Source organism: Prunus dulcis, chromosome 5, assembly GCF_902201215.1.
Source record: "Prunus dulcis chromosome 5, ALMONDv2, whole genome shotgun sequence".
NCBI lineage: Eukaryota > Viridiplantae > Streptophyta > Magnoliopsida > Rosales > Rosaceae > Prunus > Prunus dulcis.
The window spans coordinates 13,030,531-13,047,096 of record NC_047654.1 but is presented as its reverse complement, the minus strand read 5'-3'; the positions used below and the strand labels follow the sequence as shown (position 1 = coordinate 13,047,096).

The window sequence follows — 16,566 nt, the reverse complement described above, 5'->3', positions numbered from 1 at the left end:
AAAGAGGTCGGTCGGGGAACGGGGTTGCCTCGTTTTGGGGTTATATTGTTGAATGTTATTTCAAAAGAAGAAAACTTTGGTTAAAAGCGGCACATGGATGAGGGAATGAGGTCTCAATTATGGAAAACTAAACAAGTCGATGTATCACAGTTTTACATATGTTCAGGCAAAAAGAAGCATCATAATTTACAGAACTAAGGCAAAGAAGAGCCCAACCAAATGAGAAGTAAACTAAAATACTATTGCTTTCTCTTTGAGTACAAGTTGCTGCCTGCCTCCTTGATCTAGTCAACTCAGAACCTTAAGCATGACCTGAAACTCGATTGGACAAATAAAATAAATCAGTCCCAAATTACACCATATTAATCTAGAAAATCTGTCTTAAAAAAACCCATCATTTAATGGAGTGGGAGTATCACCGGCTGACGCAATGGTACAGTAACACTCTATAGACGTAGTGGTCTAGTACCACAACTCTATCATTTCTCCATCTAGTGACAATCAGCAAAATTACACAAATCAATAAACCCACTAAACATGTAACTAAGAAAAGAAAAAAAAATTGAAGTTAATGGGATAACAAGTGTGATTAGATTTATAATATCTGAGTAGGCTGTTCTGGTTTTCGTATCCAACTTCTAGATCTTATACAGCAATATCAACAAAGTAAACTCAGCTAAATTCTCAACCAAACCACAAGCATGCAAATTAAAGCCACTAAATTTAAACTTAATTGCATTGAACAGACGGAAATTGAGATGTAATTGAATGAATACCTAAACAGAGCCGACGATGATGTTGTTAATGGGGATGAAGACCAGCTTCACGAAAAACCCAACGAATCCCATTGCTACGAACCCGATGGCTGTACGGATCGCCACCTTCGTGAACTCTGCACCGAAATCAACCATCAAGTACACATAAATTAGAGAATTAAAATCCCCAATTTTTGTTAAAATTTGATCCAGAAAACACAGATCCGAATGTTATATGTAGATTCTTAATTGGTTACCTTTGCGATCAGGCTTGTGGCACCTCTTCACCAGTCGAGTGCTTTCCTTCGCGAACACTCTGAGAGGATCGACGACTGAGTCTATGGCTTCCATTTTCTCTGAAGACCAAATTGAGAAACAGAGCGAGAGAGAGAGAGAAGAGAAGTGTATGAGAAAGGAAAGGAGTAGTTCGGCGCGTTAGGACTTCTAACTAACAGGCGGATTTTTCAGACCAAAAGAAGAAAAAAAACTAAACAGAGGAATTTATTTATTTTTGTCAACGTTTAGGCATCCTCCAACCCATTTGGTCATAATAAATTTTTCTTCTTCAAAAAGTAACTATTTGATTTTGTCCGATTTAAACCCTTTTTTTCTCCAACTCTACAGACTCAAAATTTAAGTCCGTAACTTTATTACATTGTTTAAGAATGGTTTAAGTCTAATTTTTTTTTTTATTTTATGGATAACTTTTCTTCATTTAATCTTTTTAAATAACTTTATAATTTAATTTTTTGAATAATTTGAGCTAAAAAAATTGAAATATAAGAAATGGGTTTATAAGTTTAGAGTGAGTTTTGGGGTTGGATTTAAAGCTCAGCCGCTTTTTTTTAAGCGTTAAAATAGCTTGGATTTAATATGAATAGTTGATTTAGGTTACCGTTGGAATTAAAAAAAGAGTTGTTTGAATTGTGCCGTTGGTCCAACGACAACATCATCAGCTTCCAACACTTGGTGTGATAGCATCTGCAACACAGTAGTTGCGAGCCTTCCTTGCATGTGGGCTGCGTCATGGCTCAGTGGGCTTCACAAAAAAATAAATTCATGTACAGGCAATAGCTGGACTGGTATTCCGCCCCACTTTTGGGTTTTTCCAAATTTAGTGCCTTATTTTTTTGGGAAATAGCTCTAAATGCCACCCTTTTTATAAAAAAAATTTTCTTCTGAAAATACCACGTCTCCCCAATTTTTTTTTTGCAAATATCACCTATAAATATATATTTATTGTCAACTTATTCCACACATATAACTTTTCTTTGAAATTAAGTTCTCTCTCTCTCTCTCTCTCTCTCTCTCTCCCCTTCAATCTAGCTAACTACGCATCTTCTCACGAAGAAGAAGATCAAGAACAACCTACAGAACCCACAGGTTTGCCCTCAAAACCCAGTTCTTCATCTTCCTCTCTGTTTTCTTGTCTACCCAAATCCAAACCCCAATTTCGTCTCTCTTCGAATCACTTCTGCAACCTAAACAAACCCAAACAAAACCATATTTTCTGAATATGACAGCATGTGTTGGCATTAGGTGGCCATTGTTTGAGCATTTTGGTCCAATTTTGGGGGGTTTTGAAGTCTGGGTTTACATGCCCTCTTCAAGAACAGCTTCTCCAGAAAATGAATTGTTGGGAATATGTAAGTTTTGATGTTAAATTGAACTAACTACGCATCTTCTCACGAAGAAGAAGATCAAAAACAACCTACAAAACTGACAGCTTTGCCCTCAAAACTTAGTTCTTCCTCTTCCTCTTTGTTTTCTTTTCTACCCAAATCCAAACCCCAATTTCGTCTCTCTTCGAATCCCTTTTGCAACCTAAACAAACCCAAAAACCATCTTTTCTGAATATGACAACATGTGTTGGCATTAGGTGGCCATTGTTTGAGCATTTTGGTCCAATTTTGAGGGGTTTTGAAGTCTGGGTTACATGCCCTCTTCAAGAACAGCAATCGTATTATGATTTTATTGCGGTTGTATTGTAGTCGTATTGCTTTTGTATTGCTATGGTATTGCTGTTATATTGATTTTTTTTGGTGTTTTATTGATATGTTACTGTAATTTAATAGGAATATATGTTGATATCATTTTTCTTTATCTGCTTGTGATTTGAGTAGGAGTTGAGATTATTCTTGGCTGAAGTATTATTTACGATCTCTCTCTTTCTCTCTCTCTCAGCTCTTTGTATTTTTCTCAACATTTATGTGTTAATTTAATGTCTGGCATTGTTTTGGAACCATAATCATTGTCAATCTCATTGTTTCTTTAAAAGATTGCTGTGAAATTGTTACTTCATTTTCTTCTTTCCTTTGTTTTAAGATATTTTTGTTTGGAGAAAAAGAACTATGTTTTTGTAATCTAAAAGACTAGGTATCTATGTCCCACATCTTGGGACTAATTGAATGTTCTTGTTGATATTGAAAGGAAGCTGGCATCTTTGGTTGAAAAAATGAAGGTGTTACTGCTGAAGTAATTTCTACTTGATTTCAATTTGCCTATAAAACTTGTTGACTGGTGCTCAACAAGTTGGGTTTTTGTAGATTGAATTGGCTTATAATTTAGGTTCATTTTTTGCATGTGAGTGTTTTAATGGATTGGATCTTCTACCTGTATGTTTGTCAAATCTCAATCATGTTTCTGAGATGAGTTGTGCAGTAGTGTTGGTTGAAAATTAATATGTTATTTATTCATTGAAGCATATTGTTTCTCGATGGTGAGTGCTTGACCAAATTATAATTTGCTGCAGTTTTGTCTTGACAATTTATGTTTCTCTCTCTTTTTCTTTTCAAATTGCACAAGGGAAAAGCCACACCCAACTCGTTTCCCTGTGAAGAACAAATTTGAGGTTAACAATTACACAATGTGTTTTAGCTGGTTTGTGCAGACACTGATGTGCAAGTCATACACTGGCATTGGAGACCATTTTGTCCATAATGTAATGTGTAGACAAGGAGTTCTTTGAGATGCCTTCTGAAGAGAAAAGCAAAGCTTCTATTATGAAAATGCTAAGCAAACTTGCAGCAAACTGTACACATCATTGATTATACTTGTTATTAGGCCCCAAGAATTAGTAAGGACATAAGATATCATGTATTCTTCTTGTGGAGCCGTATGTTTCTAATATTTGTGTAATGTACTTGATATTATTTTTGAGGTCATTATTATAATGATATGAAATTTTCATACATGGTCATTATTTTTTATGTACTATTTATTATATGTAGCAACTGAATATTGTAATAGTTCAACAATTAGAACAATATATAATATGGGAAAGAGAGTACAAAGACATCCATACGGTACTTGTTTATTGTCATTTTATTGCTTTTGCATTGGTTGTCTATTGCCCCTTTATTGATTGTTTATTGCTTTCATATTGCTTTTGTATTGCATGTATATTGCCACTTTATAATCTACATGACATTATAATGGAGTGGAAGCAACTATGGATATCGTCAAAATTAACCATTCTTACATTATCGTCTTTTATGTTTCAAAACTGTCGTATACGTGACTGCCGTATCTTGCTCAAGATCCCAAAGTTTTCAAGTAAATTGAATTAAAATTTCATTTAATGGTATCAAAATAATTACATGGTCTCCTATACAATAATATTCAATACAAGTTTTTTATTTCACATAATCTTAAAAAATGACCAAGTATCTCAAGAATTAACAAATTGAAAACAAAAATCTCCTATTTAATTGTTGAATTTACATGAAGCATCATCCCTTTTACTCTTGCAGCTGCTCAAGCCTAGTCCCCCTTCAAAAGTCATGATCCAAAATTCACTAGCTGACTAGTCTCTCCAATCTACCAAAATATTTCATTCATTTATAGAATATAAGATAAACAAACCGAAAAACATGAAGCTCTCGAAGGCAAATATTTCATTCATTGATAGAATCTAAGATATTTAATGAGTATACTTCCATACAAAGTCATCAATTATTTTTATCAAATGCAGAATGACATGTCAACCATTGTGTTTTCACCCCACAAATTTGCTAATTTGAAGCACAATGACATCTTCTAAATATACACTCTAGCTATGTTCAACTATATGTCTGTTATGTATAAGCTTTTCATAATTTCTTGTCATTTAAAAACTTTTGTTGGTATTGAACTCAAGACACCAATGAAAACATTTTGAGGCAGTTTGAATACGTACAACATAGCAAACTATCACAATTGAAGAATACCTCTTACCCAAGATGTGTGACATAGATACACTGCTGGCATACAAGACTTTTCAAATTTTAGACAGCCAAAGTTTAAGTGCAAAAGTAGTAAATTGACATACATAAAGTCTGGATCTTGTTGATCAGAAAACACTCACCATGAGTACCTAGTCTTTTAGATTACAAAAACAGAGTTCTTTTTCTCCAAACAAAAATATCTTAAAACAAAGGAAAGAAGAAAATGAAGTAACAATTTCACAGCAATCTTTTAAAGAAACAATGAGATTGACAATGATTATGGTTCCAAAACAATGCCAGACATTAAATTAACACATAAATGTTGAGAAAAATACACAAAGAAGAGCAAGAGAGAGAAAGAGAGAGATCGTAAATAATACTTCAGCCAAGAATAATCTCAACTCCTACTCAAATCACAAGCAGATAAAGAAAAATGATATCAACATATATTCCTATTAAATTACAGTAACATATCAATAAAACACCAAAAAAAATCAATACAGCCATACCATAGCAATACAAAAGCAATATGACTACAATACAACCGCAATAAAATCACAATACGATTGCTGTTCTTGAAGAGGGCATGTAAACCCAGACTTCAAAACCCCCCAAAATTGGACCAAAATGCTCAAACAATGGCCACCTAATGCCAACACATGCTGTCATATTCAGAAAAGATGGTTTTTGGGTTTGTTTAGGTTGCAAAAGGGATTCGAAGAGAGACGAAATTGGGGTTTGGATTTGGGTAGAAAAGAAAACAAAGAGGAAGAGGAAGAACTAAGTTTTGAGGGCAAAGCTGTCAGTTTTGTAGGTTGTTTTTGATCTTCTTCTTCGTGAGAAGATGCGTAGTTAGTTCAATTTAACATCAAAACTTACATATTCCCAACAATTCATTTTCTGGAGAAGCTGTTCTTGAAGAGGGCATGTAAACCCAGACTTCAAAACCCCCCAAAATTGGACCAAAATGCTCAAACAATGGCCACCTAATGCCAACACATGCTGTCATATTCAGAAAATATGGTTTTGTTTGAGTTTGTTTAGGTTGCAGAAGTGATTCGAAGAGAGACGAAATTGGGGTTTGGTTTGGGTAGAGAAGAAAACAGAGAGGAAGAGGAAGAACTGGGTTTTGAGGGCAAAGCTGTGGGTTCTGTAGGTTGTTCTTGATCTTCTTCTTCGTGAGAAGATGCGTAGAGAGAGAGAGAGAGAGAGAGAGAGAGAGAGAACTTAATTTCAGAGAAAAGTGATATGTGTGGAATAAGTTGACAATAAATATATATTTATAGGTGATAGTTGCAAAAAAATTGGAGAGAGGTGGTATTTTCAGAAAAAATTATAAAAAGGGTGGCATTTAGAGCTATTTCCCTATTTTTTTGGGTTAGGAGATGAATTGGGCTAAAATTTAGGATTTTTTTACTTTGGCTTGTTGGGTTGGAGATGGCTTTAGGAAGGGAGAGGGAAAACTCACAGACACAAGACCACTTGGAAGAATACCAAAGTTGTGGAACAATCCAATTAACACCCAATTGGTATTTATTTATTTATGTTCGGGTGACTATAAAAAACAAGTCCGTTAAACCTTTTATTTATTTTCTGGCCAAAGAAAAACCCATTTTGTCATTTGTATGTGTATTTTTATGAATTTATTTCCGTTTTATCTTACAAAAAATTTTGATTTTAAAAATTATTTGCCCGGATGTCAATGGAATGATAGAGCAGAGTAGCACTAATGCTAATGGTAAGAGTGAGTGGAAAATTGAATTCGGATTAAGCCAAATCAAGATTTTGATTCCCTTCCATTCTAATAAAGCAAAAGTATTTCATCATATTTTCAGAGTTTTAAACAATTCCAAAAGAAATATTAAAATTGTGTAGAAAAGATAACAAATTATTATATTTAGATAGATGGCTGGCTGTGAAAATAAAGAACTAATATTCCCACGTGTATTATATAGTTTAAGGCCTTGGTTTTCTAAAACTTGGTGACACTAGTGACTCAAAATCCATGTTTATCAGAGAGGGTTTGGTCATTGGTGACGATTAAGAGTACCAACATTCAGAAGTTCCATAAGCAACCAAAAAGAAAGAAGAGGGAAAAGAAATCACAAAACATACTAAAAACTACCAGGTTTGATTAATATGAAATGACCGCAATCATTCCAGTTAGCAACACAAGGACCTAAATTATAAAGACTGCACATTCAATATTAAACACAGCAGTGATTTTCCAACTGCTCTTGATCAATTGTCTTAACAGGTCTAAGTCATCCTCATAAGGAAAAAAAAAAAAAAATTAATTCAAGCAATCAAAAATCATCTGCAAAGCTCAATATCTTTCCTTCGCGCCACGCGGCATGTCATCAGCAAATTAATCTCTTTAACTACATAGAAAAATTGAGAAAAAAACAAGTTGGAATTAGTAACCATTTGGAGTTACAACTTAGGCATACTACTAAAAGTTCAATAATATAGATTCAATTAGTAAGGTCACCTTTACTAAAGCACCCAAGGAACTAAATTCCCTTTGCAGCATCATACTTCTAATACAGCTAAGGAAATTTCACAACAAAATCCCAGAACAGTTGCCAAAATTAAGCTTGTCGCAATTGAACTAGCATTTTTAACCATCGCATCGAAATACAAGCATTTTAATGCATACTTACTTTAAATACATCAACAACAACAAAAGAGCACCCCATTTGGAAGATAAAGTTAATTCATCATGGAAACACAAAACCGTTTAATTTCAATTGTTTGCCCTGCAAAGTGCTCCTCTAAGTGATTGATAAAAAGAAAACATGAAATGAATTCTACAAAAAAGAGTATTATAAATATGTGCCACGTGCCACGTGCCACAACAAGAAAATCCAAAAACCCTCTTCACCTAGAGGGGATGCAGAGAACAAAAGAAAACTTCATGGCTCTCATGGGAATCAATTTCTACTAACAATACAAACAGGTCCATGCTACCAGCAACTGATCGTGTTAAACACAAGCAGTTTCAAGTCACAACCATGAAATCTCTTGGTGCATTCTCCCACGAAAACTATAAATCACAGCCCTAAAATCAATTAAACCAATTTTCTTGCGTTATGTGAAGACCAAGTGGAATCACCTTGATCTTCTCTTCCCCAGACAAGCATACGTATAAACCACCATGCGATTGAATTCCATAAAAGCACAGTAATACACTTGGCTTGTAAGAGTTGGATGCAAAAGGCTGAGTCAAGTTTCACGTTGATCAATTTGAATAACCTAATAAACAAAAGTGGCTTCCTTTTACCCTAATGAAATTGCCCCTGAAATTAATATCCAGATTTTTGCATGCATCTAGGATTTCCATTTTCCTTTAGTGCAGGAAGCATCGAGGCGGCCCACACTATAAACAATGAAAACTCACAAGCAGGTGCAAGAGAAACAGAAATATTTCAAGTTTACAGATTCAAAAGCCAAAATGCCTCCTTGGGAATGAACAACATTTATGCACCCAAAAGCTAAAAACTTTAGCTCCTTGAAACGAATTCCATTAGCACTATTTGAGAAAGAAACCATTGGATTCAAATATCACAAATGAAGGTCCACATTTTACCTAATCAGCCTAATAAGAACAAAAAACCACCTACAAGAAGGTAATTTATCAGAGAAGCATCAAATTGCCACAAACCCAATAACTAAACTCACGGAAATCTCAATTAAATAAACCAGCAATACCCGCATCAAGAATAATCAAATCATACCATAAAGAACACACATTTTGATAGACACATACATTACCTTTGACCGTCAAGGTTGCCCTGTCCATTGCTGCCACCACTCCCATACGACCCATCATCCGCCGCTGTCTGCCACACCGACTGCCACGCCTGAGACGGCGGCTGCACTCCATAAACTGCAGCGGGGTCCACCGCCGGCCTCCCAATCATCATCCCCCCGGGCCCACCAGCCGGCTGACCCATCGGCGGATAGTAGTACGGCACACCACTTGCCGTGGCTCCCACCATCCCCCCGAGCCCCACCGCCTCGTCCTTGATCTCGTCTCGGGGCACAATATCCACCAAGAAATCGAATATATCGGTCCTGGTAATCGCGGCGGCAATGTCGTTTTTCTGCAAAGTACGTCGCTTGTTCTCCTCGGCGTGGAGCCAAGAGCGGATTGTGAGCTCGAGGATGAAGAGCTCGCAGGCCTTGGCGAAGAGAACGGGGGCCTCGGCCGATATCATGCGGACGTCCTCATCCGCCTTCATGATCTTCTTGATGCGAGCCAATGGGAGCTGGTGGTTCTTAAAGTCGTTGACTTGTTCAATGTCGTGGCGCTGGTAGGTCCAGAACATCTGCAGCTGCTGCTGCTGCTGCTGGAGGAGATGATGAAATGGAGGGGCAGGGACTGAAGATTGGGTTGGTGGGTAGGAGGATTGAGCTTGCTGTTGTTGCTGGGTGGGGTTGGGGGTGGTGGTGGTGGTGGTGGTGGTGTTGGGGTTGGTGTCCATTGGTGGGTGTGGCTTGAGCTTTTGATGGGTGGGCTGATGAGGAAGAATAGCCAAATGGGTGTTTGTGAGTTTTGGTTTTGGTTTTTGGGGTGAGGGGGAAGGAAGGGGGTTTGATTTGATCAGAGGGATGTGTTGAGATTTGATTTTCAGGGATTTTTGTGGTGGGATTTCAAGGGTTGGAGATGGATATGAGGGGATCGCGAGATAGAGAGAGAGTGAGAGAGAGAAAGACAGGAAGACAGGGATGTGATACAATACAGCCTTGCAGATTCTTTTTTATTGGGGCTTTTTTTGTCTTCGAATAGGCTTGCACCACCTTGATATAAGAGAATAGGTTAACCAATATAATTATAGGTTACCTGAAAATTATTAAAATAAGTTGCTATTAGGATGTTACGCGGTACACATATATGGAATGAGTATAATTAAAAAGCAAGACGAATTATATGAATGAAGGAGGAAAATATAAAGTAAATGGCTTGCATTTTCCTTTAATTATCTTCAAAAGTACATGATTATGTGAAGTGCCTCTCACATTATAAAAATTAAATAAATATTTGTGTGTGACGAAGGAATGCAATACGAATGTCGTTCGCATAGGCGTTGCATTACTTCTACGAGATCTTCCATGCATGAGAGTTTCCCTAATATTCGTGTGGAAATGAACACGTCGCAATCGTTTATAAGAGTACCATATTCATGAGAGAAAGAAAAAACCAAAATACAGATATTTTGTAAATCTCATATAATTTTAAACACGTCGCGTCCGTTCATAAGAGTATTATTAATGAGAGAAAGAAACAACCAAAATGTATATATTTTGTAAGTTTCATACTTCCATTTCATTGGTGTGAGTGGAAATTCAAATTCTACATTTGTCAAAGTTAAATCCCTTTCTTTAACCAAAATCTACATTGCATTGCACCAATTACAGTCTGAGGCAATCAGGAATCAAAATAGAACCTGCACAATTATGAGTGTCGTCTATTAAAAAATAGATCTATAAGTCAATGAACTAAAGCAGACACATTTTTCACTTGATGGCACCTAAGCCACTCACTTACCCTTGGAATTATAGGCTTTAAGCCTATACCCAAATGTAGTTGACTTGACTGACGCCTATTGTCCCTTACTTTTTCCTTTTTCTTTTTTTGGTCTGAAGTTCATGTTGTATTCATAAAACCCCAAAACAGGGAATAGACAGAAGGCTAAAGCCATGATGAGCCAACAGAACACAAGAACAAAACTAACAAAAGCAGGGTCAGACATAGCTAGATTCCACCGGAGCCTAGAGCAACAGTCCCTACCCATCAAACTAGCTACTAAAAGGAAATAAAACTAGACAGCAGATGCAACATGAGGTGGACAAGGCAAACCATCCGAAGTTTACACCCCAACAAGAGACAATGGTGGTCTGTCGACCCAACTTTGCAGTTCCATAGCTCTGTTACCTATCGACGCCGCTGCATGAGCAGCACGATTTGCACTCCTAGGCAACCATGACCAAGTCACCTCTTCGAAGTTCGAAACCACAGCATGTATTTCGTCAATAAGAGGGAGGATAGTCCAGGAGTTGTTACCATGATTTCCAGTAATGCCATCTATTAACACCTTGCAATCTGTCTCCAAGATGACTTTCAGACAACCCCTGTTTTTAGCAAGATGTAAAGCTTGTCCCTTACTTTATAGAATATATTAAACAATGCTGCTTATTATAATATAACAAAAATGAGAAGGTCCCTCCATATATAATATAATAAGAATGAGAACATCCCTACTGCTTCATGCCAGCCAGGGATAGAAAATTGGTGTCACAGCAGCAATGTACTTGTTTCTCTATCTCACTCATTTGACTGGTTGAGTGAAGAGCAAGAAAATATTTTGCTCTATCCCACCCCTCATTTGACTGGCTAATGATCGAGATAGAGAGAAAGGTTACAACGTAGCCGTGCTAGGAAAGTTTTTCTCCTTCGGAACCATGGATTATTTAACATGGAAAACTCTGAAATTCAGTTTTTACCATTGTTTACCTATGGACAGTACAGGTAAAATACACAAGATAAAAAAACACAATTAAGGAATATAAAATCCCCCTATAGTGGGTGTGGAATGCTTTACTTTTGATACATGGCAGATTGTATATGTAAACTAAAACATTGACTGAAGATCAAGAGTATGATAAAAAAAAAATAATGGCCTTAACACGGCAATGACAACGAAGAGTAAGCATGATAAGGAAATAACAAGTATCGGCGTAGTAGACAGATTATCAAAGTTGAAACTGTCATTCAATTTTCATTATCTTTTTGATATAACAGATACCGAACCCTGTAAAGCATTATGAGGTATAACAAAAAAAGTCAAGCAGCTCCTAGGTCTGCAAATTTGACCAGCTGCAAAAGATTAGCCCTTCCTGGGGTATTAAAACTTTGAAAACAAAAACCTCCTAAACTGTGGCTCATGTCACAAATACAGCTGAAACTGGTCTCAAGGGCATTGCATGCCTTTGAACAAAACTGTGGATCCATCGACACAAACAAAAGTGAACAAAAACTGCTGTACCTCAGTCTTGTGACTCATGATAACTGCCCTGCCTAATTGGCAAAAAAGATGCAGGAAAAGAGGATGGACTTTCAATTCAACAGGTGGACGAGATTGCAAGCCTCCTTCTTCTCAAACGATCTTTGCTACTTCCAGTGCCACAGAGTAAATGACATAAAACAAAAGAAAACGTTGATTCCTTCTATTTACGACAAGTCCACTAAAGCTGCAATCACTTAGCAGCCTCCATTTTTCCTTTCCTGAAACGTCTCCGACTATATACTAGCAACTTTGCTCCTCGGGATTCCTCTTCCCTCTTCATCATGTCTGCCACATCTTTTTTCTCAGGATCATCTACCAAACCTGTTTCTATTGTTATTTTTCCATTCTCCACCAGTGCCTCTTCCTTGGTGCTTTTCAACCATCCCAGTGGATCTTCTCCATTACATGTTTCAGCTATCTCCTCCATTTCATCCTTATATGCTTCTGATTTCACCTGAAGCAGTTCCAAAGGAGTAGCAGCAGGATCAAGCTCCAAGCAGTCCTTGGGAGCATTAGGACCTTCATGACCAGTGAGCAAGACAGAAGGGACCTGGTGAGAGAAGCGAAACATTTCTTCTCTTGGAATTGTCCAGGTTTTACTTCGATGCAAATGTTGGCGGAACACTGTTTTAAAACCAGCTACTTTATCCAGCGGGACAATGCTCACACCTCGCTCCTCATTGTAATCTTCACGCACTTGCACCATGTCATATTTGTGTATCACTTCATCTGGGGTATGTTCATTCCAATCAGGGGACCAGTTCCTATATAAAGCCCAGACATCTCCCTTTGCTGGATATATGCGAACTGCTCCTCTTGTGCCTTTTGTCCACCTAACCTTGTGTGAGAAAGAAGGAAGATGCCTATAGACTTCATGCTTCCCTATTCGGAGTTCCCCGCTAGTCTTAGGAAAACCACAAGCAATCCAATTTAGTGGAGCAAGTTCGCTATTGCTTTTGGAATTAAGCCAACTAATCCGAAGTCTGAATGGTTTCAAAGATATCACACTGTGAACCATAGCATAATAACGAGGCATGCCATCATCTTCATCGTACACAGCCCAAACCTGATTGCTACCAAATGATTTCTCTGTGCGATCCTTGTCAAAATCATGAAAATCAGGATCCGGAACAGTCATTGACACTGTATTATGTTCCTCCACATCAGAGTCAACACCAGAATTGGCAAGGGAAGGCCTTTTGCCATGCGTTACATTCTTGGCATCCATAAATACCCTACATCCTGTCACGTCAGTTTCTACACCATGCAGAGCAGCTTCTTCCTTTTCCTTCTTCTTCACCTCGTTAATATCTGCAGTTTTTGGTATAAATGAAGTCTTTGGTGTAGCAGCCTCATTCCATACATTAAGCTTCTTGTGAATTTCTTTCTTAGCCACTTCCATCAACATACTTCTCATTTGTTGCTGTGATAGCTCCCTTGTGCAATTAATTCTATACTTTCCGGCTACATCAGACCTTTCCGTAACAGCAATACCCTTGTTAGGTCCAAATACACTTTTAATAGCAACTCCTCCAGTTTCCACTCCTACTTGAGTTGCCATCTCTTGCCTGTTCAGATGCCTTTTCTTTTTAGTCCTGTCTTTGTTGGGCACAGAACTGGAAACAACACCGGGAAACCCAGTAGCTAAGGCAGCATCTGCTTTCTTAAAAGCAAGATTTTTCCTATTATGGGCCTCCTTGTGTGGAAATGCCTCTTCATGCCCTCTCTTCAATTTCCCAAATGCGGGCTGAACGTCACCTGCAGCTTGACCAGCACTGGAAGCTGGTAACTGCACACTTTCAACATTTGACTTGACGAATATACCTGCCTGAAAAGTTTTCTTTGAAGTGTCAACACCGGAAATGCCTTCTAATTTCACATTTGTGGTTGCAGTCTGTGTCCTTCCTGGAGCATATGAATTCTTGGTCTTGTTGCGCAGACTAGAATTCTGTTGCTGAATGTAGGAATTCCATGAAGTGGATGAACCATTTTCATTTATAGGTGGGGGTGGTGTCTCATACGCTAAAAAGCGCCGATGGCAGTTGTGACAATAAAGGTTGTGATTGAGAAAAGCTCTAAGATACTCAAAATGCATCTTACAACTATTACACACAGTCCAAAATGTGGGTTTTTGTGGATAAGGAGTTCGAAAAGGCTTGGTATGAGTAGCACTCCTCATCCTTGCATTTAAATGATTATAGTTGGAGAAATTATGGAAACCATTCTGATTAGTTGCCACGGATGAATTCCCATCTGGAGCTCTATCTTGCATATAATTGAAGTTCAGCTTCTGGTCATAAAGAATTCTCTGGGCTTTATTCGACAACAAACTCCAGGCTTCTTTTACAATTTTGAAAGCACCATCTGCGCCTACAGATTTATTTTTATCTGGGTGAAGAATGAGAGCCAGTTTCCTGTATTGTTTTCGGATTGTGTCCTCATCAGCCAAAGGTTCCACACCGAGGACCTTGTACCAATCAATCTCCCCATTTGCTCTCTTCTCAGCAGAGATGTAGACATCAAGAGTGGCTAAAAATTGAGAAATACCATCAAGCTCCGGATACAAGTTTTGGGCCTTTAAAGCAAACCTTTTAGCCCCAGGGAAATCAATCTGTCCAGCCTTCAACTCAGCAACCTCTTTCGCCTTAAGGGCCTCGTCTTTATTACATTCCATTTTCACAATGTTGGCAACTCTCTGTATCTGTCCACGTTATTTCCTTTTTTACTTCTTTTTAACGATAGGCCGCCACGTTATGGACAAGAGTCAATCCAGGTATTACTTCTTATCTAACACCCGATATTTTCGCGCATCATTAAGAAGATACTTTCGATTGTGGAAGCTGCAACCGGAAAACAGAAAAACCACAATAAGGAAACCAATTTATTTAAGATATTAAATAAAGATGGCGAGGATTAGTTGAGCAATATGGCCATGATTAATCAAAGACACAACTACAAACATAGAAAAAAAGAGCTAATGAATACTTCCTCCGAAACATCAGTTACAGAATCTTTAACGCCTTCGAATCTAGAATACTAATTCAACGATCAACCGAAATACGCGGGAAATCAAGAATCCTTGAAATTTAACAAGTTAAAGCACTCAACTTCCAAAATAAGCACTGGATGGATATACAAAACTACATTGAGGGTAACCTGATTGCAATGCCAGCCACATTTCACATTCATACACTAATCACACAGACCATGATACAATCAACAATAGCTAGTTTTGAAAAAAGAAGGAAAAAAAAAACAATGCCAGTTTTGTTCCTGAAAAATGCTGGCAAAACTAAGAACAGATCGCAGGGTGTAAGGATATTGTTGAATTCCAACTTCTCCTTCCTCACGGTTTCTCAGAAATCAGAGGACAATTCTCTTAGAAGTAGAATCTCAGTTATCATACACTTCAAATAAATAAACAATCCAAAACAGAAAAACCAATTCTCCAAATTTGGAGAATTAAGAACAAAAACATATATACAGTTCTTAAATTGACTAAAATATGATAGAATAGACAAACCCACAATCTCATAGAGCATGCAAACAATCAGAATTAGCTACCAATAATAGTTCAAATTACACATTCAACCTGCCCAATTTCAGTAGCTTTGGTTAAAACCCTAGAAAGTCTATAGCATTACTGAAAATCTAACGGAAGCAACGACAAGGAAAATAATATTCCATACAGGGCACAGTGAAAACCATAAGGAAATAGATATATAAAAGAGGTATGAAATTTACCCATTTCAAATATTCGTATCGCAGAGACGCCATTGACGAATTCCCAACAAAATTCTTATGTTTGCCCCGATTGCCCTGATCAAAACTTAAACAATCTCAATTTCCGGGGGTTTTTTTCTTTTTTTCTTTTCTTTTTCGGTGAATTTCTTTCAATTCCAGAGGAGAGTTTGCATGACAATATAATATTTATATATCCACACACACATATATATATATATTTGTTAATCATGACACCTAACCATTTTTTGGCCTATGGTTAAAACCCTAACCATGGTGAATTTTATTCTGCTTTACAGGGTTGCTACATTTCCATCCATAATTACTTTTCCCTAAACATGGAAATTTTGATTAGATAATACCAACATTTAATTTTTGGTTTGCCATATTTTTACCTCAATTTATTTTATTTTGTTAGGTATTTTATTTCACAATGTTCCTTTTGGTCACATTCTAATAGTTTCAAAAATTGCATGGTGTATCTGTTCTAAAATAAGCTCTTAAAGTACATTAGTCGATAGATAAGACGGATATATTCAATTAAAATTTTAATATTTTTTAAAAGAGTAAATGCTTGTAAAAGTTAATGAAGTTACACACAACTGTACAAATACTAAATGAATAACAAATGAGTCTCATCTAGTGACACAACACTTTAGCATCTCACGTAAGTTTGTAAATACGATAAAAAGTTACCAGTAAGTTCTTAATTAGTGATATTTCTTTCCACTATTGAAAGATGTCTAAATTCGAATCATTTCTCCCCATTGATTAAAAAAGAAATAATAACTGACT

General features: G+C 37.1%; 3 protein-coding genes across 7 annotated transcripts; all 3 read right to left on the bottom strand.

The window, feature by feature from the left end:
* Positions 1-96: 96 nt before the first annotated feature.
* LOC117628033 (protein transport protein Sec61 subunit gamma-1-like) lies at positions 97-6,180 on the bottom strand. 4 transcript variants are annotated; one of them, XR_004585882.1, is made up of 5 exons: positions 6,153-6,180; positions 1,013-1,136; positions 777-892; positions 420-491; positions 97-312 (listed from the first exon to the last, which is right to left on the bottom strand). XR_004585882.1 is itself a non-coding variant. In XM_034360384.1 (4 exons), exons 2-3 carry the CDS (start codon positions 1,104-1,106, stop codon positions 777-779), a joined length of 210 nt encoding a protein of 69 aa, XP_034216275.1. In that variant the 5' UTR covers positions 1,107-1,136; positions 6,153-6,180; the 3' UTR covers positions 97-318. The 4 variants fall into 4 exon arrangements, 3 of the variants coding, with proteins under 3 accessions (XP_034216275.1, XP_034216273.1, XP_034216274.1); XM_034360384.1 differs by lacking the exon at positions 420-491 and having other exon boundaries at positions 97-318; XM_034360382.1 differs by lacking the exon at positions 420-491 and having other exon boundaries at positions 6,153-6,174.
* Positions 6,181-7,072: 892 nt separating this feature from the next.
* On the bottom strand, positions 7,073-9,734 carry LOC117628559 (nuclear transcription factor Y subunit C-1). Of its 2 annotated transcripts, none has more exons than XM_034361042.1 (2): positions 8,730-9,734; positions 7,073-7,341 (listed from the first exon to the last, which is right to left on the bottom strand). In XM_034361042.1, exon 1 carries the CDS (start codon positions 9,445-9,447, stop codon positions 8,731-8,733), a length of 717 nt encoding a protein of 238 aa, XP_034216933.1. In that variant the 5' UTR covers positions 9,448-9,734; the 3' UTR covers positions 7,073-7,341; position 8,730. The 2 variants fall into 2 exon arrangements, with proteins under 2 accessions (XP_034216933.1, XP_034216932.1); XM_034361041.1 differs by having other exon boundaries at positions 8,735-9,734.
* A 1,882-nt stretch (positions 9,735-11,616) lies between these two features.
* Positions 11,617-15,932, bottom strand: LOC117629414. The gene is made up of 2 exons (XM_034361998.1): positions 15,775-15,932; positions 11,617-14,870 (listed from the first exon to the last, which is right to left on the bottom strand). The coding sequence occupies exon 2, from the start codon at positions 14,702-14,704 to the stop codon at positions 12,221-12,223; it is 2,484 nt and encodes an 827-aa protein (XP_034217889.1). The 5' UTR covers positions 14,705-14,870; positions 15,775-15,932; the 3' UTR covers positions 11,617-12,220.
* Between the last annotated feature and the right edge of the window lie 634 nt (positions 15,933-16,566).